The sequence below is a fragment of the Triplophysa dalaica genome, chromosome 8 (genome assembly GCF_015846415.1).
Source record: "Triplophysa dalaica isolate WHDGS20190420 chromosome 8, ASM1584641v1, whole genome shotgun sequence".
NCBI lineage: Eukaryota > Metazoa > Chordata > Actinopteri > Cypriniformes > Nemacheilidae > Triplophysa > Triplophysa dalaica.
The window spans coordinates 11,894,745-11,921,998 of record NC_079549.1 but is presented as its reverse complement, the minus strand read 5'-3'; the positions used below and the strand labels follow the sequence as shown (position 1 = coordinate 11,921,998).

The following is a 27,254-nucleotide window of genomic DNA, read 5'->3' as shown; positions in this document are numbered from 1 at the left end:
TTTATAGCACTGACATATTAATGCACGCCTCAGTGCCGTGTTCGCAGTCTGTGTGAGATAATATTCCAACATTTCATTTGCATAGTCTGGAATTTGTGTCTCATGAGTGATTACACATCCATTTTATTAGTGTAAATATACCTGAAATTAGGTTAAACAGAAACAGATATTGCTCTCACATATTTTCACATTTTCTCACACTGCTGTCTCTGGTTACAAACAACCATTTAAATATTACATTTATAGAAAGTCATTTTTTAAAATCATCACTGTAAAAGAAGAATTGTAATAGCCTACCTACGTAGAGGTAAATGTATATAAATAACGTTACATTTCTGCCAGAATCAACCCTATGGCTTCTTTTCCCACAGAATATCCTATTGTCTGTGTGTAGAACACAGGAATTATGTGCACATTATGTTTGTCTTCTGGGTGTGTTCCTTTTCTCACATCCTGGAGTGCTTCCTAACCAGTTTCACACACTTAGTCGGTTGCTGTGCAGTATACTGTATCAAAGAGACCAATTCATTTCACATGATTGTTTGCTGTAAACAGTGTTATAAATATTCTTAGCATTTAAATGATTTAAAACATCACCTGACATTTGCATTCTATGTGACAACACCTAATTTTCTGAACTTCACCTGAACATTATATTTCTCTGAGCTCATGTGTGGTGCACACATTCAATAGCAACATCAAAGACAAACAAATACAAGGAGATATACTGTACAAGGCACATTCCACGAATAAGGTTCACTTTTGTGTCCCATTATTTTTGAAGCATTATTTTAATGATGTCCTCTGTGAGTCAACACATGTTTTTCCATCACTTTACCTGAATTTCATTTTATGAGTTATACATAATGCAGCTAGATTTTTAAATCAGTTTAATATCATTTAATTCAATTTAATTTAAAGTGACTTGAAAAGCTTATTTGATTTAATTACTGAAGGCAGCTTTTGAACCATTTTGAGTTTCTTTTACTCACTGTATAAATGATGCTATTATCATAATATTAGCAGAGCATTACAAGTAACACATCTATTGTCTGTAATCCATGGATTTGACCTGTTCTGCAGTTCAGAGGTTATATATTCCTTATATTGTAACAGTCAAGAACTACGTGACTGGTAAAATTTGGACCCTAGTACTTTCTTACATTTTGAAGAATATGTTTTTTTATATAACTATAAACAAGCATTTGGTCTCAAACTTGCTGAGCGAAAGCTTCATTTAGACCAAAATGTTTCCTATTCTCTGATATATAAATGAACATAATACATTTTCATTTATCTCTCTTTGACGTATTGAGGTCAAACATTTAAAAACACAGCATTAAAAAGCAGAATCTGAAATAAGAGGAATTTGGAAAATTCAGGTTTGTTTTAATGAACAAGTTATTTTACATAACAAATGTTTAAAGTCACCATCACTAAATTATAATTAATAAACAAATAATAATAAACCAGTTTGAAAGTTTACATAAACCTGTATAAGGTTACCTGATCAGTTACTGTGTTTTTATGTTTTGTCATAGTTGTTGAAGAGCAATTAATCTGTCTTCAGAAAACCTTTCCGATTCTCCTCAATCTGTGTTTTTAAGCATCTTCTGCAAACTTCAGACAGTAGTAAGAATAAGGTAATATATGTAAACTTTTAAACTAGCATTTTTTTTGTAAAATTAGTTATTATTCTGTGATGTTCACTATATGGAAACTATGTAAAATAACTTGTTCATGGCAGTGCCCAATTAAAAATGAACCTTAAATTTCAAACTGCCTCTTTTTGTTTTTAATTTGCAACATTTTCCAGATTCTGTAGGGTGTATGTAAACTTTTGACATTAACTGTGTCTCTGTTTCTATATTTTTAGGCTAAATTTCAGGTTCAGTTTTGTGTGCTTGTATGATGTTTTTCATAAATAAAATAACTACAACTTCATATGGATGATTTTCTAACACTTTTGTTTGCTGACACAGCTGCCGGTCTCAGTGCAATTACCAATTCAGGCATTATTTCAGCCTTTGTGAGTATGTTATGTATTGTATGTGAAGCCCATACATTATGTCTCATATGAAATATTCTTTCTTGTTGTCATCCATGGCGTCCTGCAGTGCCGGGTCTCCACGAAGAGCGGCATCTGCGGTCTCAGCAAACTCTGTGCCCTTGGCCTCATTGGTATGGTATGTGCCTTTGTGCTGGTACATGTATCGCAGAATGATGGCTAGGAGGAGAAGCAGGACCAGAACAACCACAGCAATGACAACTAGAACACACAGACATAGAGAGAGAGAGAAAGTTTATATTTACCTGTGGGCAGAAGGTAAGTAGAGACTGATCTCTATTTAAATTAAGAAATTTGGTGCAGGTTTAGTGGATTTAACTGATATTTATCATATTTAACACCATTATACTGAATTAGACGAAAAACAAATGAGATTAAATTTAGAGAATAAGGTGTAAATTTAACCAATGGAAATGTTTACAAATGTAAACACTACTAGCAAATATACAACAAGTTCCGTCTGTAGAAAATAACAGCAACCGAAACTAAACTACCTAATTAGAATGCACAATGAAATATCCAAATCCTCTCCTGATATGCAAAACCAGTTTCCCTGACAAGGTATTGAGAAGCTTTGTATCATTAGAACCCTGCTGTGGTTTACTGATTCCAATTACTTTTGTGCAAGAGTACAAACCAGATAGCGATGATTTATATGAAAATTAACTAAAGAGAGACCACAGTCTTGGCATGGTTCTGGCACTTTCATTCTCTACTCCACCAGAAAGGTTTTGAGGTGTTGTGAAAAAAGACCTATCATTTGTCCAGAAATCATCCTGGCCATCATCAAAATGCTCTTCTTTAATAGGCTCAACGACACAAGCATGCTTCTTTTCAGAGATGAGGAATGTTTTTACTTTAAAGTACATTTTCAAATATCTGTATTTTATCAGTGTTTTTCCTTGGAAAAAATTTACTTCACTGCATTACAGCACATATCATACCTTCCACACCACTACATCTGATAAATGCAAATCGTTTTTTACATTTAATAAAAATTGTACTCAAAACATTTTACTTGCATGATAAATATTTTGTGTACTTACGCATTAAAGATAATGCAGCACATGTAAAAAATCTATTCAGTGTAGTGAAGTTAAAAGTACAGTATTGCTACCCTGGACAACAAACCAGTCTTGTGGGTCAATTTTTCGAAATTTAGATTTTTTATCTAATCTGAAATCTTTCTATTGATGTATGAGTTGTTAGAAAAGAATATAAGGATATAGGATATTATACAATATCTGGCTGAGATACAACCGTTTAAAACTCAGGATACTGAGAGTGCAAAAGAACAAAATATTGAGAAAATTGCTTTTGAAATTGTTTATCAGAGGCACTGTGGCCGGCTATACACTCAAAAACATAAAGTTTTTATATATTTAAGTTAGGAAATTTACAAAATATCTGCATGGAACATGATCTGTACTTAATATCCTAATGATGTTTGGCATAAAATAAAAATCGATAATTTTGCCCCATATAATGTATTTTTTTCTAAAATAAAATTGCCTGCGCTACTTAAGATTGGTTTTGTCATCCAGGTTCACATATATGCTTTAAAATGAAGTAAAGTAATACATTTCCAGTAAGTACTTGAGTCATTTTAGTCTACCCAAGAACCTTTTTCAAGTACATCTGCTTATTTTTACTGATGAAAACAAATTGTTTCATTCTTTCTGTCCACTTTGGTGCTATAAGTTTAGTACAAAATGAATTTCCTTCAGATAATGCAAGTTTTATTCCTTTCAAGCTTTTTTCATTAAAACATGTTTATTCTACAGTTGCCTTCGGCTTGTTTACCTCAGGGCTTAAAATAGTAATACATGAGTTTTTTTATAAAGCTTTGAAACAAAACAATATGTATTGTTGAAAGAGCTCCAACATAAAAAAGAATTGTTTCGATTTCTATAGGTGAGTTTTGAGCAAAACTAGATATTTAAGAACTGTTACTTACCTCCAACTATAGCCTCGAAATAGTGACCAACTGATCCCTCTAAAGAAACCAAAAGAAAATATTTTAATAAAAGACTATTATTGTGTTTAAAGATCAAGTGTATGAAATTTACCGGGCATCTAGTGGTGAGGTTGCAAATTGCAACCACGGAGGGTGATGTCACATTACCGAATTTACGAAAAGGCGCCCTGTAGAGCAGTTTGTCCGTTTAGGCCCTAAACTTTAGGGCTACTGTGGAATCAACATGGCGAATTCCATGCAAGGGGACCTTTGGTGTATTTACATAGAAATCGCTCAGTCTAAGGTAATAAAAACATAATGTTTCATTGTTTATGGTCTTTATACACCTCTGAAGACATAGTAAAGTTATATATCATATTGCATTTATGTCAATAGATTCTCAAAAAAATGACACACTGCACCTTTAAAATGTAATTGTATCTACAGAAGGACCTTGTCGGACACCTTCATAAGACATTCTACGAGAAATCAATAATAATATAAAGCACTACTGTAACACTATAAACCACATGTGTTTTGTGACTTTTTTCGTTGACCTTTGCTTTTAGACAGAAGATAAAATGTCTTTTCCTTTGGATGTTTTCTAAGTGGCTAGAACTCTAAAATGTTTCCACAATGAATGTTACGGCCACACCGATCTCTCGCAAAACACGTATTGTTTACTTTCTGCCTGTGTTGTTCTAACACGGGTGAATCTTTCATGACTCTTTGTTTTTATAGACAGCTGTCTCCCTGCTGTACTGCATTCAGACTCATTCTCTCCTTCACCATGGGGACAAAAAGCTCGTTAAAGAAAGTGATTGAAGATAATCATGAATTATTGCAAAGGCAACATCTGCTGCCTTGACTTGACTTTCATCGAAGGACACGCAAACCAAACATGTTGCTTTCAGAATGGAGATGGATCTAGTCAGACCCCAAAACTACTTTTAAATAGAAAGAATAATGCAGATTTGACCAAGCAGATGCCCCCAAAACATGAACGATTAAGCTCCCTCATTAGTGTCTAATAACCAGTTACATTGTGATTAAAAGCTCATTGTGATTTGGTGTTTACAGCGTGGTTATATTTAGAATAATTAGGGAGACACCGAACATTGACATTTGGGTAATGTGAAGGGCATTGAGAGGTGTTTGCAGGTATAATGCACACACATGATCTTTCGTATCTTCTCATATGTGCCCACAGAGACCAGTAATTACAGCAGGTGTCCTTTACAAAGGGTGGGGTAATATAAAAAAACATAACTTACAAATGATGGCAACCTCAGAGAGGCTCTCGGGCAGTGAATTATTTATAAATCAATCAAGAGCTCCTAGCTCTACTAAACCAAAGGACAAAAAAGGTTTGCTGCTTTGGATCTCTCAGCGTCCCTTCTTCATAACTTTCTTGAAATTAGGAACACTCTGACTGCAATATACTTCTTGAATTGACCATAGACTGGTTTCTGCTTCAAATTGTGCCACAGATATTATTAAGAAGTGTGATCAAGTCTTTTACTAAATGTCAATGTCTAATGGTAAATACTTACTGCACTTAAGCTTCTGTTATGGAACTGTACACATCTCACATGTACATATTTGGTCATTTTCATTCATTTAATTTAACAGAGGCTTGAAAGACTATAGACAGTCCCGTCCCCTAACCTAATGTTGCAGTGTTGGGTTGATTGTGACTAACTGACACTTACACAACAACGATGGAGTAGAATACACAAACTTGTTTGCATTTTAAAGAAACACTTTGTAAAGAAACATTACGTGCCATGCAAAAGCGCATATCCACATTTAGCCCAAGTGACTTTTTATACCCGTTTTCAGCATGTATGCATGATAAAAATGTTGGTGTAAATAGCATGTCTCTGCTGGTCGTGGTGATGCAGTAAATCTACTTTTTTCTGGAGAAGCATTAATGTTGCATAGCACAAATACATACGGTCCTTGATTCCACCTTTTTATTAATCGCACATACAGAGAGAACGCTGGAAATAAATGTATGTATCAAACAGAGACAGGAATATAGAGGAAAAAGTTACAGATTTATTAATAGCGACACAAATGACAATACTCTTAAATACCACATGGAGTTTAAATTATGCGATGGGAAGACTTAAAAATTGACCCTGAGACAAAAATATAAAATATCCTCTCATTCTACTGGAGAAACAGTCAGTATGGTAGACGTTAAGCCGGTTAAAAAAGATCTTTCGAAGTCGCACAGCCACAGCACCCCAGGAAGCATTAAATCTCTGCTAAATTTGCCATGCAAACACGAGGGAGCCCGTCTCGCCTGGAGGCGTCCCCTCGTTAGCCTTGTTAGCAAAATCTGCTAGACACTGGGACACGGAGGAGGACATCTGTGCTGCGTGGCCAGCTCTGAAGAACAGCTTTTTTCACAGCCTGCCATCAAACCCGTCGGGTCGGTCCTAAAAGACGTCGAGGGCCAGAGGCATTCCACCCTGCATCTCTCACTCATGCCACACACACCCAGGGCATAGCAAATCCATCAGCCAGACATTTGCTTTCATCACCTTCCCAGAAGTGGAGCTAATCTCGCCCAAAGCCGGCTTTTGAAGCGCACTGGTAATTGTCTCCCGATAGGACGAGCAGCAAAACCGGGAGCCAAAATGAATTCCGGTCTCTTCAGTTCTTGGGTGGGAGAAGCATTAAGCTGATAATTTTCCACTTTGAATTAATGCAGATTTTTCATTGTTGCTCTGCCCAGTGCCCAAACTAAAAAACAGTCCAAATTTCAACAAACTGGATAACAACCAAAGCAGCGGCATTTAACTGTGATCGCCATTGTCAGGGGACATCCAGTGTTCTGGCTCTCCTCTGCTGGCCTTCACAGACATTTGATAACTAGGTTAAAATATCTCTAACTATCCTGCCTTGGAAATCCAAGAGAAACTATCCTGCCTCACAGAACTTCTGCCTTTCTATAAAATGGTTTATTAAACTGTCTTTCCATTTAAAAGACCATTTTCATCACCTCCATGGGCATTTCCTGGTCAAGCCTGGTATAGTGTCAAGATGGCAGGGACAGAGGTCGTTGTGTGATGTGTGAGGTGATGGAGTGTCAGGGCAGGCCTTCATGTTTCATGTAGAGGTGAGCTGAAGAATTAACAGCTCCTGTGATGTCTGTCAGGAAAGCACTCGACTGTGACCAACTGCCTGTGCCAAACTGAGAATAAAAATAGACACTAAACGCATGGCTAAACTCACTTTTAGACATTTTCCCTCTTTCACGCCCTCATCTTAAATGAATGGCCATTTATTATTAAGTGTACTGTTGAGGAAGAAAAGTAAAAATGGATAAATACAGCTGCACAGAATACAGGAAGTGTCATCTCATTCAGGCATTTTCTCCAGCTTTTCATTACATTTCTGACGGCATCAGTATATTTAATTTTTTTTAACTGTAACACATTCTGTACCTAAATGTCTTAACACAGTTTTGTTATCTATTTGCTATATTCACTGATACTATCCAAAACCAAAATCATATAAAAAATATAATATTAAAAAGAATAACAAATTTCCTGTTAACTGTCACCCGTTCCGTATACGGGACACCTAAGTTTGCCTCAATATTGTGCATGTAATTTCTAATCGAATCATGACTAACTATATATCATTGGAAAGGTCTAAGACTCTAGAATACAGATATTCTATTTCTAGTAGTTTATGTAGGGAGAGGAATTTATTATTTTTTATAAAGAGTATGCTTAGATTTTTTGTCATCCTTTTGCAACCCACATTTTTTAAAGCATTTTTTTAATCTAAGTAAAAAACAAACTTTTTGAATGTATTTTTTACAACAAACCTAACAACACACCTTTTTTGCCATTATCAGCTACTTTTCTTTTTTTCAAACCAGATCAACCATTCCAAAGAATTCACGAGTTACCGCCATTTTAGTTCCAACATGCGTTTTCATGTGTAGGCTCAAAAAGGGCTACGACAGTTAATAAATTTAGGATAGGCTGATATAAATAAAAATACATTGTAGTACATTGATTTAAATAAACTATTGCCCTTTTACCATAAGGGGTGCGTGATATTAAATAGCTAATTATTGTTTTTTAACTAAATTTAAACAATAAAACAGTTATAAACCCAAAACAAGATGGAAAAAAGCAAAATAACAGTAAAATAACATGATAACATTGTTTTGGTCAACAGAAATGGTGAAACTAGCAAATACAACATGTGACAACTTTCTCCAATTCAAATACCACAACCTAACCTAATAAAACACAGATGAACAAAAATCCCATTTTAGAGAATAAAAGCATTTGTGTTATTTTCTTCCTGGTGGAAACTCCCCTGTGACAACTTGCCCCAGTTTCCCCTCTAATGTAATATTTGAAAAAATATTGACACTTTTTGATACAACTTAAAGGCTTACAAGCCACAAGGTCATCATCCTTCAACCTGTTCAAAAAAAAGCCAAATTCCTGTTCTGTTGAGGAACGGCAAATGCTGAGACAATGAAAATAGATGAGGGATCCGGCAAGTAGCCTCAGCCTCTAATGAAGCTTTAACAAACCAGACAAACGTTCATTCATAGTTCATCAGCACACTTTAATTAGACACATTTTTCATTGGTGCACAAAGGATGTCCGTAAAGCATCCTGTAAGAATGCCATTAGATTTCACACTGTTTTACATTTTTGTGCCCTTTAAAGACTGTAAGAGTGAGAATTTATCTCGACAGTACCTCAGGGACAAGGAATCTGCCAAAGTGATGAATGCATTTGAAAAAAAAGGTTTAAAGTCCAGCTGACCTGCTGTCTTCCCAGTAATGTGTTGTATCATGTTCAGAATGAATTGTAAACCCGTAATATTGATGAACAAGTTATTTACTATGTCTGCAATGTACAGTTCCATATCAAGAAAGGCGTCAAAACAGCCTTGAGCGAAAGTCCATCATAAATCTCTCATTTACTGGTCAGAAGCTTGTCTCAGATTCCTACTATATACCACCAAGGCAACTCAGACCTTTAAATCCTCCTCTTAAACTGATTTTACGATTGTCATTTCTATCTTATTCGAGAGAAATGGCCACTGTATTTCAACACTGTATTGTAGGTGATACTGTATGATTGCTTTGCGGGACCATATCAGAAAATTGATGCTTGAAGAAGCTTTGGTGAAGGCTAAAGGATGTCCATCAGCCCTTTTATTTGATGGAGAATTCTGCAACAATTCATAAACTAGTAGCTTTTTTACCTTTATACTTGTATATTTATATAAATGTATATTTACATTAAGGAATACTTTAACGTTTCTTTGTTGAGAGAATTGGGCATGTTTCTGTAAATAAACTCTTAAATACCATTAAATAAATCTAATGTACAAAAATATCACTGTCTGTCCAGCTATCTTGAAAAAAAAAATCTTGGCTTTGTAAACTGTGATAGGCTGACTGAGACCAGTTTTTACTGCACCTTTGCATTGTTGTTCTTTTGTTGCACAAATTGCCTCTATTGTTTTCCTCTACTTTGTAGTCGCTTTGGATAAAATTGCGGTAAGTGACTAAATGTAAATGAGGTTATTTGTAGTCATTTAAAATTGGTTCTTCAATGGCACCTTTATATTTATTTTTTGGGGTTATTTAGCTGCATCTCACAATTTGTGTGACATTCTATTATGATTCTTTCAATAAACAAAATACAATAAATACAATAATACAATTATTTAAAATAAACACAAACACATCACATAAAGTGAAAGTATGTCAGGCATGTCCCATTACATTAAAAGTCCACGTATTTAAAATTTGGTTCAGAAGTAGGTATAACTTTTCTCGTGTCCGTCGGCCAGAGTTGAGCTACACAAAGCAATTGGCTGACTAGCTTTCTGTGCTAAGTTAAGGAGGTTTATCAGTCAAGCTATTGCATCGATTTTCATCATCTGGCGCACATTCAGCTCTGGTAACGTCCGTATTGCAGCCTGTGAGCAAAGAGAGGGCAGCAACAGCACAGGTGCAAGTATGTTTTACACAAGGTCTTGACAGTGATTACAGCCCTGAATTCTCAGCCATATTGGGCTGTGATAAAGAAGACAGAATTAGGAAGAGAACACGCTAGTCTACCGGTTTTTTAAGACGAACGAGCAATAGCGCTGATGACAGGGCAGGAAATGAAACTAATGGATGTGACTAATGGAGCGAGATTTCCGCACGTCTTAAAGGAGGAGAGAGGGCGGGACATTCACATTGGCTGAAAGCTTGTGCTGGTGCATTGAGGTAAAAGAGAGATGCTTGATATGAAGGCCAGATAGAGGATCCAACCCAGCAGCTGTGCAGCTTAATACACGAGCTGCTTGTTCTTCCACACCATTGCACAGCCAACCGTCTTTATTTCCTTCTCTAACTCTCTCGCCTGCTACTGTAGTGTCCAATAACAGTCATTTATGGTGTATTTTTTAAACTGTAGGCACCGCAGACCATTAGAAAGCTTGCTTAAATCACATTTACTTTACACTATCATTGTTTGTCAACTTACAAGGAGTGCAGTGCATGTGAATTCTGTGTCTGGTAACATTTTCCTGTGGAAATGACTACTGACTTGGCTCAATTTCTATATATAGCATATTGTCCTAAATATGTATAATTGATGTTCAATGTTATTCATATTTACACACAACACCAAATAAGCAAAGTTTTCAACAGTGTTCTGTTTAAAAAAGATAATAAAACAATTTCATGTACATTAATACTGTATGCTTAAGATACATTTTTAAGTTCATCACCTAAAATAATGCATGCTTGTCTATTATTACTATGGTTTTACTCGGTTTCTTTAGCTTTGTCAGTTTTTAAACACTCTTGACGTTCCCGACCCTTGTAACCTGATGTAAGATGATGTGACTTACCCTTGACAAACCATATATCAAATCCAACTGACATCCCGCTGAACGGTGACACAATGAATCTGAATGGCCTTTGCTACCTAGATGGCTCCATTTATCATCTGGATGTGTCTCACAATACCGTGTGCCATAATCAAAGCAGCATAATTATGAATATGATATTCATCTCTATAGTTTGCACTTGCCCTTGACAAGGTCAGTCTATCATCATTGGGACTAGGGCATCTAATCTTTGCGAGCGGTGAAACTGTAAGAAATAGATTGAGATTCACTGGAAAATATGTAAGAAAAGAAAATTGCAAATGACCCCCGGGTCAGTCGGCCACAGATACAGTTATTCAGTGGCCCAGAAATCAGATTGTGGCGCTGAGGGGGAAGAAAAATCAAATTGAGAATGAGGGCTCGAGGCGATGGAGAGCACGTCTATGAAGATAAGAGGAATGTGGAAATATCCACAGGGAGCCAAACCTAAATGTACAGAAAGGTTTTTAAAGTTTTGAGACTTTGCATTGCAAGTTGATAAGTACAAACATGAGACTAGAGGTCTTCGTCAGACGGGCCTCCAGGTAAAGGATTAGAACGGTTTCATGCTGCAGCTGTAGTAGTCGCGCTTAAGTCACATTTAGTAACTCCGACTGGAGATCTAAAAGGAATGGAACCCAGACCTGAAAATGTAAACTACAAACACACTTCTGTTAGACAGAAATGTACCGCCTGTGAATGGTGTAACCTACTTATATCTCAAACAAAAATAAATAACAGCGGTTTGAGTTCAGCTTGTGTGTGGAGTGGAACAGGCCTTGAGGATTTAGTTTTTTATTTTGTCAAAAGTTTTTGGAAATTGAATCTATAACACATTTCTGTCAGTTCCAGCCCCCTCCTAGAGTCTGTGTCAGACATAACTTTACAACAACATAAACAAACGCATGCGCGCTCTTTGGGCCAAAACTACCTCCGGTAAGAATAGAGGCCATGCAGATATATCTGAAAACAAGCAAAATAAATCACAATTAAATTACATTAGCTAGCAAGTTAAAATTATGTCTGGCAAGTATTTTTGGGGTTTAAAGAACCGAGGGTGGACTGACTAATATACAATAAAATAATACAAATGAATATGAATATAAATTAAATATCAAATAAATTGTTATATTACTAGCCAGTCCGATTAACAAATACAGTTTGGAAGTTAACTTCGGGCCAGGCACGTGCATCCGATGAAACCCTCTTTAGTTATGTAAATCGTTCTGAAATTAGAACATTTTTGCACGGGACTTGATTTTATCCATCGGGAACTGATTGGATCATTGGAAAAGGGAGGCAGATTGGAATCTTTTCAGTGACTTGTTGCCAAAGGGAAGGGGCAGAAACGAGTCCATGATAGCTCGGTCCTCACACTGTAACTCGTGACAGGAAGAGATGTCGTTTCAAAGGAGGAGGTTTACGTTTTTGATTAAGGATCAATGACGTATTAGATCTTTGGACACATGCCAATTTTAAAATACGAATAAATAATAATATCTATTGCAGTTATGCAAACATTAAGGATGTGGTGTACACAAAAATGCAGATTAAAATGTTAAATTACATGATTTTAGTGTTTTTCATCGTACATTTCATGAAATGGCAATAGTTTTAAATAAATGTCATGTGATTAATCTGAATACATGCCTTGATTTTTTTTACACATCTTTAGCATTTAAAGTGTTTAGAAATAAAGTATTTGTCTTTCTTTGATTATGTAATGATCTCATATTTTGTTAAAAATTAACAAACTTATTTCCATGAAAATACCGCACACAACTGATGTATGTAAATGTTTTAAAAATACCATTCACTGCATACTGTATCGTAGATTCATATTTCTGTCAAATTGAAAATTGAAACAGCCAGAATCTTTCAGTATAAACCTTCCATCACCCTTTGCTGTCGGGTTCATCATGTCCACAACACTGAGCTTAGACAAACTCAGTTGTGGGACTGGTCATGAGATTCTGAGTGTGACACACAGACACACACACACACGCAGCCCTGTGAGAGCCTCAGTTAAAGAACTCCTCCTCTCCCTCAGCTTTCTGATTTCCTCAAACAATCTGCTGTTTCTTTCCTTCTCTCTCTTTCCTTCATGGCCTCAGGTCACATCTGCCTGGGATTCGGGCTCAAGTGGTAACTGCTTCTATCTCGCTCAACCATATGTCATGCATCTCGACTCATAAGAATACGTTCCCCTCTCTCCACTCCAACACTCCCTCAGTCTCGCTCATTCACGCTGAGAGTCTGCGGTTCTCTGGGAGAAAAGGCTTTTTAATCAGTTTACTAATGGGCATGTGCTCTCATGAGCCACTCAAGTGACTGCAGGCCTACCGAGGTTGATTATAGACAGCTGGTTGAGAATAACACCTGGCTCTGTCAGTAATAATGAAGTCTGCTGTTGATGGCAAAACATTCCTGAGAATGAAAATAAACAGAGTGGCTGTTACGGCAAATACCGGACATGGAGAAAACTTGCTGTGGAGTTTCAAAGTGTTGTGCATTGCATTAATAGAGATGGACGCTGAATTCAGATTTGCCATAACTTTTTAACATTTATAACTTTGCAAAGTTAAATGGAAGAAAAGCAAAATATAGAGTTCTATATAGAACATATATTTGATTTAAATGCATGATTTTTAAATGTTTACAATGTATAACATTATTATTGTATTATACAATCCTCTACTGCGTAAAACCACTACTAGCATTGATTCATTGATACAGCAGTTTCAAAATGATTGTCCTGAAACTTTTCTTTCTTCCTTTCTTTCTTTATTCATAACGCACTTTCACACAACACTCAGTATCCGAATTGCTGTACAATACAGCTAGAAATAAGCAAAATTATAAACACAAAATCGCAAATACAGATAATCTCAGCTAGTAAAAAACGACAGACAGTAGGTGTGGCTTAGTTGTGAGAGCATGGCACTCACAAAGTTAATGCCATATTTTAAGTTCTTTCAAACAATGCAGCAGAGGGAAAATAAAGCTAAGTATCATCTGAGTACAGGTGGAAAGACACTCCATATTTCTCGAAGAACGCACCCATCCGTAGCATAAATATATAAAATAAAACGGGGACTAGGATTGAGCCCAGAGGTACCACACAAGCAAATGGGTATGAAGCTGACCTGTGTTTGCAAATAGAGACACAAACTTCTATTTGTTAAAAAAGATTTTCATATGGGATTGCAACTGAGTCAAGACAACTGCCTCAAGAATCGTAGAGAGAAATGGCAGGTTTAATACAGGCCTGAAATTATTAAGATTTGAAGAATCAAGATGTGGCCTCTTTAATAAGAGAGTTACTGTAGCTGATTTAAAGCAGTCAGGTACAACCCCAATAGATAAACTAAGATTAAGAAGCGATATAAGATCATATCCAATGGTATTACAAATCTGTTTTAGAAATCTGGGTGGAATGACATCTTCTAAAGATAAAGTTTCAGGAAATCAGGAGCATAAGAGGAGGAGCGACGGGACTGCTGACGAGAGAGGGCCGGACCCGGGCATATGTTTACGATTGTATTTATGTTCTTGTGGCTGGCAGTCGACCGTCAGGTGGCTGCCGGTCTTTTACTTCCGTTTCATTGTTTGTTCATTTTTAGTAGTTTGTTAAAATGTTCGCCGGTACCCGCCTCCTTCCTTCCCAACTTTAAACTGTGTTACAGATAGTTTATCTAATTTTACTGGGAGATGAGTAATTGAAAACATAACGAAAAGTAGATTTTTATTTATTTAAAATTAATCATTTAATTATTAGATTTATTAATTTCATTAATACAAAGAAAATTATTCTGTTTAACTTTCAAATTGCGAAAAGAGATCTGATAGCATTCTTTGAATTTCCAGGTCTGTAAAACAAGAAAACAAGAACATTTCTTTAAAAAATAAATAATAAAGAATAAAATCAACGTCAGTTTAACTGAAATAATCATATTTTTAATATATTCCGTTGTGCTTCTTAGCAGCCATGCCTGCAACACCACTGTGCAGCTATATACGCCATGACAAAAGACAAGTCCTATCTTCGTGAATGGCGGAGGGCATATATTCTAAAAAAACTGGCAAACATTTGAATTAAATATATTTGATTAAACCTGATATGGACGGTAACATAACGTTGGTATGCTGAGATGAAATTGTTCTAAAAATCCTCTTTTCAAGTCACTTCAGCTGCTTCACAGCTTCACACCCGCCACAGAGAATCGTCAGTCTTTATCGATTGACTATTGGATTTTTTTTAGGGGAAGGCGGGACTTTCTTGACTAGAGCCGTCATATTGAGCGTTGCATTCCTCTCCTTTCAATGTAATGGCAGTAACGCATCTTGTTAATATGGCTATTATCTTTGATCATTGATCTTACTGTCATAGCCATTCAGGTATGCCAATAACCTCTGTTTGAGAGAGAGGCCTTGCTACACACATAGATGTTCATTTAATAGTTCTCAATAAAAAACTATATTGTGGTTGCCTGCCAGTGTCAATTCAAGTTAAATGCACATGCAGCTGTTTTGCTGAGAACGGAGACCACAAAGTTTCTTTTAACTATTTTATCTCAGCAAGGGGACCAGCAAGGGGGCTTTATGTGTAAGGATTTTCAGAACAGAAGATAAATTCAAGTTGTGGCTTGTTGATTTTGTCCTCAGAGGAACAAACACACACGTACGTATGCAGGCACACACGCATTCCTTGTCCTGTAACATCTACAATCCCTCTGGTTTCAACTTTTTAACAGCATGCACTACTAGTGAAGCTATCACAGTGTGAGGGAACACTAGAAACACAGTGTTTGTTTATTGCTTCTCACACAGAGATTCCAGAGAGTAAATGCAGAAATTTATCTCAGCAAGTCTCCCAACATTGGAGGATTTCGTTCATTCTCACAGCCAAAACTGTTACATTCCTGTCTTATCTGCTTACATTTACACATTGATTTTATCACCTGAACAGACTTGCTTTCCTCCTGATATCAATCCATTTCTGTGGCATTATCGTTTTTCACTATGAAACATTTCTCCCCCTTTACTAGTTAATTCCAATATTAAATGGTGGCATAATAACTTGTGTGAACTTTGACACTCTCCCTGTACTGCATAGTCTTTACTTTTGTTTACAACATGAATCTGTTTATTCGACCTATTTGTATGATGTAAGATCTGGCTGCTAAATAAAAGTTGTTGCCCTGTAGGGGTGAGGGGTGTTACTCTTGGGTGTAATGTCTAGTCTTAAATGTCTCCTCACTGTTTGGGATCCATTTCTTTTATTTCCAAAACAAAAATCAAACAACTTCCTGTCACAGCAGGACATCATCAATTAACATCATCATCATGTGACTCATATTTAAATAACACTACGCCAACACACAGGAGGTGACAACCCGCTGGGTCTTTTGAAAATGCTTCCCAGACATTTGACCTACAATAAAACCTTGAAAAAGATTGATCTCTGCCATTGTTTGAAGCTAAACAAGTGAGATAAAAGCACATAACAGTTTATTTGTAATGTAACTGCCTGGAAAATACATTCTTACATAATTCAATTTTGCCTTCTGAGCTCATTCCTTAGTAATATCAATTATTAATATCATTGATTCATACAGGATGCATTAATCACTTTTTGCATTAATATGTTGAAACCCATTATGTTTCAACATTCTTGAATGAAAGCGTGTACATTAATGACCAATGTTTACACAGTAGCGAAGCTCTTGAAAGAGTCTGCATTCTTGTTATGATGCATGCGGTGTTTTCACAGCTCATTGTTCCTGATCCAGCAAACATTCAGTAATTTGATCATTCTCATTCATTGCTTACGACACCACCATCATCTGCTATCAAAGGAATCTTTGGTATGCCGAAGTGAAAATAAATTCTAAATCAAGCAGGAGACAGCCATATGGAAGCAACAACTGGTCAACACATTGCTAAGATGATTCTACTTTTTATTCTCCACACAACGAGAGTCAAGCATTGCTGTCATTTTATGCAATACGCACAAAAAAAATACACAAGCTGAATGACACGCACACACATCATCATAGACCACCAACATGTCTCCTTATTTCAGTTCCACATGACTTCTCTAAACGTCCCCAAAATACATTCAAATACAACCCCTTTGGATCACTGCACACTGTCGCTTCAACTTGTCCTGACACTTATTCTTTAAAGTTCACATAACTACAGAATACTTACTTTGATGTACGGGTGACGTGAGAAACGTTCTTTGGGTTGTGCTAAGTGCTTGTGCTGTGGAGTTGTCCATTAGGAACATGTGAAGGAATATTTGGCCGTGAGATTGAGAGGAACAGCTGTGGGAGAGTGTTCTCCGAGATGATGAGATGTCTGCAGAGAAACAGAGATGGGGATTGCTTCAATCCAGAGTGCTCTTGGTGAAAACAGAGGAAGGAAATAGCAGACAATCTTTTTTATGCCTTACAGACCAAATTGCATCATACACATCCCAATGTGTTTGTGAATATTGAATAATATTTGGATGTGGGATTTTGTTACTACACATCAGCTACATAAATCACTTTCATAGAAGCAAGTAACCCATTGTGAAATTATATTTCTAGAATATTATAATGCATTAATAAGAAAGAATCCAATGAAGATTAATGATAACATGATTGTGCAACTGATCTAGTTGAATTTAATACTCACACAGAAAATGAACTTGTCTTGCTTAAAGGTTTCACAGCTTTTAAAACACCAACTTTTTAATAAAAAAATCATAAAATTAAATAAAGTCAGTGTCAAAGTGAGGTATGATGCAGAAATCAGATTTGTCTATGAAAATGTTTGATAAAATGTGTCACAAAGCACTATTATGATCCAAATATTATTTACACTACTATACTTTCTAACAATTTATCGCCGCAAGGAAAAGCCCAGGGCCTTAACACTCAAACTGAAACAAAGAGTGTTTCCCTTTTTCCACCCACACCCTGCATGTGCTTCCTGCCTGAAATCCAGCAATAGATTATACACTGGCATGATTCAATCTTGAAACCTTTTGTTTTAATTTCAATATGTGCACAATAAACCTGAATATAGGGTTTAGGTTAAGCAAAAGGAGAGTCGCTTTTCTTTTAAGCTGGGCTTGAGAAGGAAACTATTATATGACTCCAGTAGGTTGTTTATGCCTGTGGCTTAATGAAGCTCCATTAATGTTTTTCACTATAATATACTTTCAGTATATTGAGATCACTGCTATTTAGTTCTTTAAATACTTCCAAGTACCAAGCATTGTTCATTTTTAAATGTATACTTGAATTGAGGTTAAATATCAATGTCTTTTATTATTCTCTCATCAATATTTTTATAATTCTTTTGATCATCCCTCTCATATTTACATTTGCCATATCACACAAGCCTGAGGCAACATGGCACACTAGACCACGCATGGGTAACAAGTCAACAAGTGGCCTTTATATGTGATAACTATTTCAATTCTGTTTAAAACTCTTGCTTGGTGGTTTCCAATGAAGTTGGTTAAGAGGATTTTGTCCAGTTTATAATTTCAATAGCAACTGAGTAGGTGTCCAAACGTGTCACCGGTACTGTAATTTCATATCCACATGACCACAGAGTCAACAGTAAATACTACAAGATTGAATCATATGTTTGCATAATGTGTAATGTAGTGAATAGTGTAATGAAGTATGCATGTGTTTTTGTAGCTCATATTAGCATGGCAGATGTCACTCACAATTATTTGGAGTTATTTGAGCTGGCATGTTGCATCTCTGTCACTCAACACCTTTAAGGCACACACAAAGCTTTGGAGGACATGACAATATGAAGGAAATCAACACATTTGTAACTATGAAAAAGAAAGTTAAGAGTTTGCCCTGAGTGTGAGAGATGTATTGGATCGAAAGAGAAAAATGAAGAACAAAACTTCACCATGCAATATATCACTTTAAAACTCAAGTCTTTTTTTGCATGATTGCACTCTTTAAATGTACAGATCTGAACTCACCGACTTTCCCAACAGAACACAAACAGCCCCAAAGTTTTCCAAAGTGTCCTGTTTCTCTTCCTAGTGTTTTTTCGAGAACCACAAACACTTCCTTTGCTCAGCAGAAGTGATTTTTCGCTTTCTAAAAAGAAAGGCACTATTATCAGAGGTCTGTTTTCATAAGATCCGCTTAGTTTAAATGTATGCCATTCTGACAGTCCCGTTCAGCCCTTTCCAGCCTTTACGTGCACCCGTACACATCATTTCTTCTGTTCGACCAATGGCTCGGCAGGCCCCACCTCCTGAACAACACACAGCTGAACAGACTCCGCCTCCTAAACAACAGACAGCTGTTGTCAGTTTGAGTCTAGAGAAGGAGGAATACCATTTGTCTGATAGGAGCAAATAGACAATAATAGTTATGCATGGGTGTGGGCAAAGCGTATTGTTAAATATTTGCATTTCTTTTGTAACATAAGAGCTGGAGGAGGAGCATGACGTTCATATATCAAAATAGACATTGTGGAACTAAAACAACTGTTATGTTAATATTGCTGCAAATCATATATAATAAGATGCATTTATAGGAATATACTACAGACATAGAGTATAGACAAATTGCACATACAAATTATGCACAGCATTTTATTTTTGTGAGTGTCATCATTATTCTCACCAACAGCACAAGCCATCTGTAGATCTACACGCAGGATGCCCAATGTGTTTAATTCAGGTGTTTGACTTCACAGAGCCAGTGAAAACCTATCTGTTATACGCTCGATTTTTCTTGTCTCAAACGGCATCAATATCCAGGTAGCAGTGTAAATCTCACATTATATTCTATCCAATCTCGCATGCTACTTACATGTACAGTTTTCAGTTGGCATACACTTTATTAGTTCAAGTTCTTTATTGTCATGTACTAATGCAGGTACAATGAAATTTTTACTTTATTTACTCCTCACGAGACAGACAACATACAGGACAATAAAATGTGAAATTTGAAATGAAAGTCAATAAAAATTGAATTTTCTGAAGTATGTGTACCTATTATTTTAAATTAAACACACAGAAAACACAAAATCTTCTTTGTAGTGTAAAAAAGCGTGCAAAGCAAAATGGTTCATCACTGTGAAGATTCTACTGTGTCATTTTTTTAAGAGCATAGCCAATGCATTGAAGTACTGATATTGACAGTCCTAAACTGAATCTGACTCATCTGCTACTGATGAAAAAAAAATCTTGTAGATAATCATGACCCATTGTAACACAGTACTAAATCGGTTTAAATTGATATTTGGTTGTGCATACCAACAATTAGTTTCACAATTTCACAATTTCGTTTTTGCACATAGGACATAAGAGCAGTCTTCATATCTTTATATCTTAGTATCAAACAATACATTAAAGTTTAGCTAAATGCTATTTAAAAGAAGCTCATAATTGGTAAAAGTGATAACCGTATTTTGGCACAGTGTAAGAATACTTAATTAAACTTTAAATTATTACTCAAATTTCACCCATAATACCAAGTAAGGTTTAATCATGGAATTGAGTTTTAAACCACTAAAAATAAAGAGACATGATTATTTAAATGAAAAGAATTGCACTGTTGCTTAAGATACCCCACCAAACACATGGTTCTTCTGTCCAGTTTTGATTGACTGTGATACTACGATGTGAATTGAATTTGTTAGATGAAAGTGGGATTTTAATTGCTCTCATCTTTCTGTCTAAAACATTATTGGTGATTTGTGACTATACTGGATAGCACAGATGCTGCGCAAAATGTTTCCATCACTGCTTTGCACAGACCAGGTGCCATTCAATTCTATGCCTGAACTCCATGAATGAAGTAAAGATTTTTTTTTATCTTTAGATGTAGCATAATGGTTTAGAGCACTTCCTAATAATAATATGTAAAATGTCAATTAGATTTCTATAAAGTAACTTGAGTTACATAGCAAACAAACGTTTTTTTATTTTATTTGCTGAGTTTACGAATGTCTAATTATTGCATTCAGACTTAAAAAAAATGACAGCCAGCCATTTATTTTTCACAATTTCACTTTTTAAATGCTTTATTGTGTTATCGTGGATTTATTGTGATTAAAGCATAATAGAATTAGATGAATAGAATCTGTTTTTTATGCCAATAAATTGTACTACTATATACTCATAATAAAAAAAAATGTAACTCGCTAGATTACAATCATTTCTTTCAGTCGCATAAGAATCTCCCCAGTTATCCTCAGGTATCTCTTGGCTTTGGCTATGCTGTTGTTTCAGTCATTGTCTTGCATTAGTGTGATGGGTGTTTACAGTAATTACCCAGAACAAGATCCCTCATCCTCTGAGGCAGGAGCGTTTGGACAGGCCTCTGATTGGCTGCCACAGAGAGCATTACAGCCTTTCTTTGTTCCACACACACAGAAAAAAATCTGTGGAGGAAATTATGCAAAGGCAATATGTAGTGCCTGTTTCTACAACAAGATTTTGATTACAGTAGTCCTATCACAACTAGAAGTATCCAGCAGGTAAATTACCTGTGGTAAATGATGCTTTACAACAAACATGCTCATATGTCTTTGACGGCCTCGGGCTCTATGTTTTATCGGTGAAGGAATGGCATTAACCTGCATCAAATTAGTTGAAATTGCATTTCTTTTAAGAAAATAATCACAGCCCTCTTCCACAGTTGCTACAACCCTCCCACAACAAACAACCTTGAGAGAAAATCAATTCTAATTGGTTATGTTGACAAATTTCCTCTCTTGGCATTTGTTTAATTGGACAGTCAGTCAAGGACAGTAAACCTACTTCTATTTTAACTGCATCAGGGAGTGTATTTAAGGTGAATTAATGAATGATTGAATGAATGAAGCATTTATATAGCGCTTTATTGTGTATTGCTGTACACCCAATGCGCTTCACAATCATATGAGGGGTCTTTGCTATTACCATTTAATTTAAATGTACACTATTTGGACAAAAACTTTTTGACGTCCCCTTCTAATGGACAGGTATGACTGCTTTAATCATTTAAATCTTAACGCTACAGTATATAATGAAATTCTAGAGAATTGTGTGTTTCTAGTTTTCAACAATTTGGTCAGGATCCTTTTCTATTCCAACGTGACAATGACCCTGATCAAAAATAAATTATTGATTCAGTCTATTGTGGAAGAACTTGACTGGTCTGCATAAAACCCAGACCTGAACTTGGTGCAGTCATTTCAGAACACAATAGACCATTCCAAAAAAGTTACGACACGATTGGAAACTAAATTATTTTGTATGGTAGTATAGCATTAAAGGCAGAACAGGTGGTCCTTTCCAGATACATGTTTTGTCATGTTGGTTGGAAATCATTTTACATCCTGATAGGAATCAAGAAGTATAGTAGTCAAATAATACTTTCGTTTATATAGTGTCCTACAATCAAATGCTGATGTTAATATTAGTCATAAAGATGTCCTTATATACATGTGATCACATACAGTCCATGCATTATTGTGCACATAAAAACATAGACTATTTTATGTATAAACTTGTATAAATGTAACAGGCGCAGAAGCAAATCATACTAAAACTAACAAGCAACATTGTAAAAATTCATATGAGCCACCTCGCAAAATAGTTAAACATTCTGGTAAAATTGTTGGTGTTTCTTCTTGTGTGATGTCAAATCCATACATTTTCGAGAAGGTATTGTCTCCTCTGCCAACCTCAGAGAAACCTGCTGTGCAGATAAGGAGAGATGCATTACCTTCTACCACACACAGACATTTAGAGGGTGGATTGATGTGTACAGTAAACAAGAGACTGAAGGTTTATCAGTGTGTTAACATCTCAGGAATATGTAAGATACAAACTTAAGCCTCAGTGTTTTATCAGCTCTCTGTTTTTTTCAGCTCTGATAGAATCTCGCAGATCATTGCACATCCCCAAATAAACTGGCAGATGGACAAAAACATATTTCCAACAGGAACAATGCAGTGATTCACTATGCACCAACAGGGGGTGCACAGGGCCTTTATCACATTATTTATGATTATCTTATTTGTCTAATTATACTCGTATACTCTATTTTTATAGGGTATTTACCTATCTGACAGATGCAAAAAGATATATAAACATTACTTAGTTTAACTACTAACTACAACAACATCTAAAATTCCCGTCTAAAGTAAAGATAACTACAAATTACCAATAAGAATGCATTTTTTCCCTAACTTGAGTCTAGTTGTACTGGCCTAAATGGCTTTGCAGGTTTACTGTACATCATTTTGTGTCTTATCTTTGCACAGTCCATCAGCACCAATACAATCAATTCCCCCCTCACATCCTTTAACAATCTTATCATGTCTATGTCACTCTTCTGTTGTGTCCTTGTCTTTTTATCATCTTTCCTCGATGTTCCATCTTTCATTTCACCTCCCTGCCATTCAGTTTCCTTTACTACTCCTTAAAGCATCTCTAAATCCTGGACAGTTGGGAGGGAAAGACAGTGTAAACAGGCTGGAGGTAAGGAGTCAAAGGCTAAAGGTGGATGACTGGAAATCCATGATGTTTGTTTTGGTTCAGTGATGGACAGCAGCGCCAAAACAAAAGTGCACACACACTCCAGGCACTAAGCGCTGGAACAAAATGAAATCAACCTGTTCCAGGGCTGTGTATGAGTAAGAGGGTGTGTTTTCTAAATGTATAACAAAATGAGCATGATAACCTGAAGGGTTTATATGTTAAACAATATATTATATAAAAAATACATGTGTATTTGCAAAACAAGTTTTATGCTTAAGTTATGCCATCAAAACAGCGACATCTGCTAACGGACAATTATTTCGTTGTCACGGGAACATGCCAGCTGAAGATATTGAGGAAATTACGTCGCTCCCTCTGCCAAGTGCATTCCAAACGTCTACATAATGGCACGCAAATGCCCTATTCACTCCAAAATCTAGGAAAATAGGAATGACGACTATATTTTGAATTTTCTACCATGATGCTTTGGTACGAAGACAAATACCATTGCAGCCCTAGTATAAAGGTAATGTTTTATCTGTTTAATTCAACACCATGCCAGAAAACCCAAAACTTGTGAATCCCCCATTCTAAAAAAATCAGTAGGTGACAAACACGCTATAAATCTTCAGACCTGTGAGCTTCAGTTTAACCACACGGGAAGCAGTCAAATCAATTACAGCATGTGTTTGTTCTCTTTGACACACCATGGTTGAATAGCTGTGACCTTGCGGAGACACCCTCTGTTCTTTTCCTCTATCTGTAGGGATCAGTAATCATTTAAATGGAAATTATCTTCCCAACAGTGTTGAAAAAGTGGGCCAAACTACCCTCATAGCTTGAAACCAAAGACCACCCAGTTGCCGGCACTGAATCTTCAAAATGAAAACTGCCCATCAGTGATGAAATCATGCATAGTTATGGTTTTCCTTAAAATTGTTTTTTTTTCACAGGGTTTTTCAGACTGCCCACAATAGCATTTAATATCCCCTCTGTACTCACTCAGAGGGATAAATAATATTGAACATGATCTTCAGACTGAAGGGTGAATTACATCATTATTAGTGCTGCACAGGGTCTCTGGAGCTGTTCAAATAGTGGGTGACATAAGAACACATTAAAATCATGATATTAAATTGGAAACATTCAGCTGCTGTATATTATTGACTATTAAACTGAACTTTGGTGTGTATTTTAATAGGCCAATCTATACAGGCACTGTTGTGCCTCCGCTAGATACACAACCTTTTACATGGTATTTATGTACAGTATAGGCCTTTATGTGTACAGTATATTGCAGTGTTCAGCACTTTACTGTTTATCCTACATCTTTTGAATGTATTCACCAAAGAATCAAACTCTTTACAAGACTCACTTATTGCTGTTTTGTGGATTTTACAAGAGGCCTATAAAAACTTGAGTGTGCTTTTTGACACTCGTGTTTGTTAATAGTTACACCCGAAAAACTTTATTGATTCAAATCAACTTTAAAGGTCAACAGAGAGAAATAATGATCTCAGTTGAACATTTTTCATTTCTCTGTGTCAGCTTTGCTTAAAACAAAAAGAAAGATAATAATACATTCAGAGACAAACCTGTTCGGCATTTAAATGTCATCAGAATGCTTGCGTTAGAGAAAACGTGAACAAACACGACAGTCCCAACAGCAGACAATGTGCAGAACCATCAGAAGAGTGTATTTATTATGAACCTCACTAATGCATTTCCAGGCAGATTCTCAGAAGTCCCAGAGCCGAGGAAAGGAAAATCCAATCCTCCTGCCAATGTGCATGAAATTAGCTGATATTTACTCCCTCGTCTTGTACTCCGTTTGACTTTTTCTGATTTCTGAACATAGACAATGTGAAATATGTTCTACAACTGCAGCTTAAATCTTTAAAAGCTCTTTCGGCTAAAACATGTACAAACAAAAATTGAACACAGTATGTTATAAATAGGATGACACATTATTTATGCATATGCCAGAACATTACTCAAGTATTGTAATTGTTTTTGTTTGTTAGGGTTAGGTGTATTATATTTTATCAATCTGCACAATTAAAATGTTAAAAAACAAATGATGTTGCAATATAAACAATATACTGTAAAGTATTGGCTATATATGTGACCCTGAAACACAACAAGTTTCAAAAGCACAGGAATATTTTTGGTAATAGCCAACAAAACTTGTATGTCAAAATTATTGATTTTTATTTTGTGATGTCAAAAATTATTAGGATATTAAGTGAAGTTTATGTTCCATGAAGATACTTAGTAAATTACCAAATGCAAATATCAAAACTTAATTTTTGTAAGTGGATGCAGCAAAATTGCTAACAAAATGGAAGAAACACACTTAAAAACACCACTCGCTGCTGCACGCTCTTTGGGAATAACCCACTCAAGTTTGATATCAATGTAAAGCTAGACTTTATGCTTTCAGGTTCATCTACAAAGACATTACAGCAGTAAGCCAATATAGAGCATTAAAAAGCTGAATAGGAGAAGAAAGACCTGCACGTGGTTTCAGTGCCACATAATATGCCGTGGAATTTGACTTCTTTCAGGTTCCAGAACAGGTAACAAAGCTGATTAAGGCATATTTTCAGGATCTCCAAATCTGTATTACCACACAGGATAGTCCACAACATGGCAACAGCTGGAGTTTGGCCTTGGTGTCATGATCCCGTCCTTGTCAGGAGTTTTCTAGTTCTGTGGACAGGGTCGTGACAGTACCATATATTTCTTGTTGTGTTTTGCCTGGAAGAAAGGGCCTTAGTTGTCATTTTGCGCCACTTGCTCTCCTGTCGCATGTCTTGGACCCGTCCCCTTGTTTCCCCCGTAATCTTCCCATAAGTGTTTCATTCCCCTCACCTGCGCTTTGTAATTTTCTATCGTTAGTATTCCCCATTTAAAGGAGACATCATATGAAAACCCCACTTTTTCTTTGTTTAAGTGCTATAATCGGGCCCCGGGTGCATCTAGCAACCTAGAAAGCGTGAAAAATAAGAAGTTTGTTTTGGTGTGCAAAATTACAAGGCTGGAGATGACGCCCTGCAACAGCGGTATCAGATGCAAAGGCAGCCCTCAGACATAGGGACATCGTGGGACAAGTTCAATTGGGACTTGGTTTGGGATCAACCACGCCCACATGGTGAAAAGGAAATGGGGAACCTGGTGGTGGAGGAGGTACAGAGTCAAGGGGAAGCAAGTAGATCCGCCACACCGGTCGCTCAAGCCCATCAAGGCTGCTGTATGAGGTGGGAAGGCATTGAATGGAGCAAAATCACTTGGAGTGAGCGTTGGAGTTTTATCACAAGTTTTATCGTAAGAGCTACCCTATGTTGCCCTTACCAACAAATCTGCACGTCTGGTGTGTACAGGATCCATTCTGCCACCTATGTGCAGCTCCAGCAAACCTTAAACATATTCTTGTGGGTTGTGATACGCATGGCGCCACAATCATGTACTTAAGTGTTTGGCTGCAGAAGTGAGAGTCTCAGCAAATGTCTAGGAGGCAGCCCTTAATTCGGGAGGGGCAGAAAAGTGGGCCAAGCCCTTATCCCCAGATTCAGGTCTGCTGAATATAGCCAGGGATTGGGAAATGCAAGTTGACTTAAACCATAGACTTACCTTACCCTTAAATCGTAGCAACCAATTTGTGGCCGGACATGGTTTTGTGGTCCAGCTCCATTAGGGCAGTCATTATAGTTGAGTTAAGTTTACCTTGGGAAAAGGCCATTTATGAAGCGTGGGAAAGAAATAATCTCCGATATGCAAACTTGGCATCAGAGGCA

At 36.4% G+C, this 27,254-nt stretch overlaps 1 protein-coding gene across 1 annotated transcript; it reads right to left on the bottom strand.

Annotated features, from left to right (window-relative positions):
• Positions 1-106: 106 nt before the first annotated feature.
• gypc (glycophorin C (Gerbich blood group)) lies at positions 107-19,163 on the bottom strand. Its single transcript, XM_056755394.1, has 4 exons — positions 18,952-19,163; positions 17,160-17,309; positions 4,026-4,064; positions 107-2,269 (listed from the first exon to the last, which is right to left on the bottom strand). Exons 2-4 carry the CDS (start codon positions 17,236-17,238, stop codon positions 2,073-2,075), a joined length of 315 nt encoding a protein of 104 aa, XP_056611372.1. The 5' UTR covers positions 17,239-17,309; positions 18,952-19,163; the 3' UTR covers positions 107-2,072.
• Between the last annotated feature and the right edge of the window lie 8,091 nt (positions 19,164-27,254).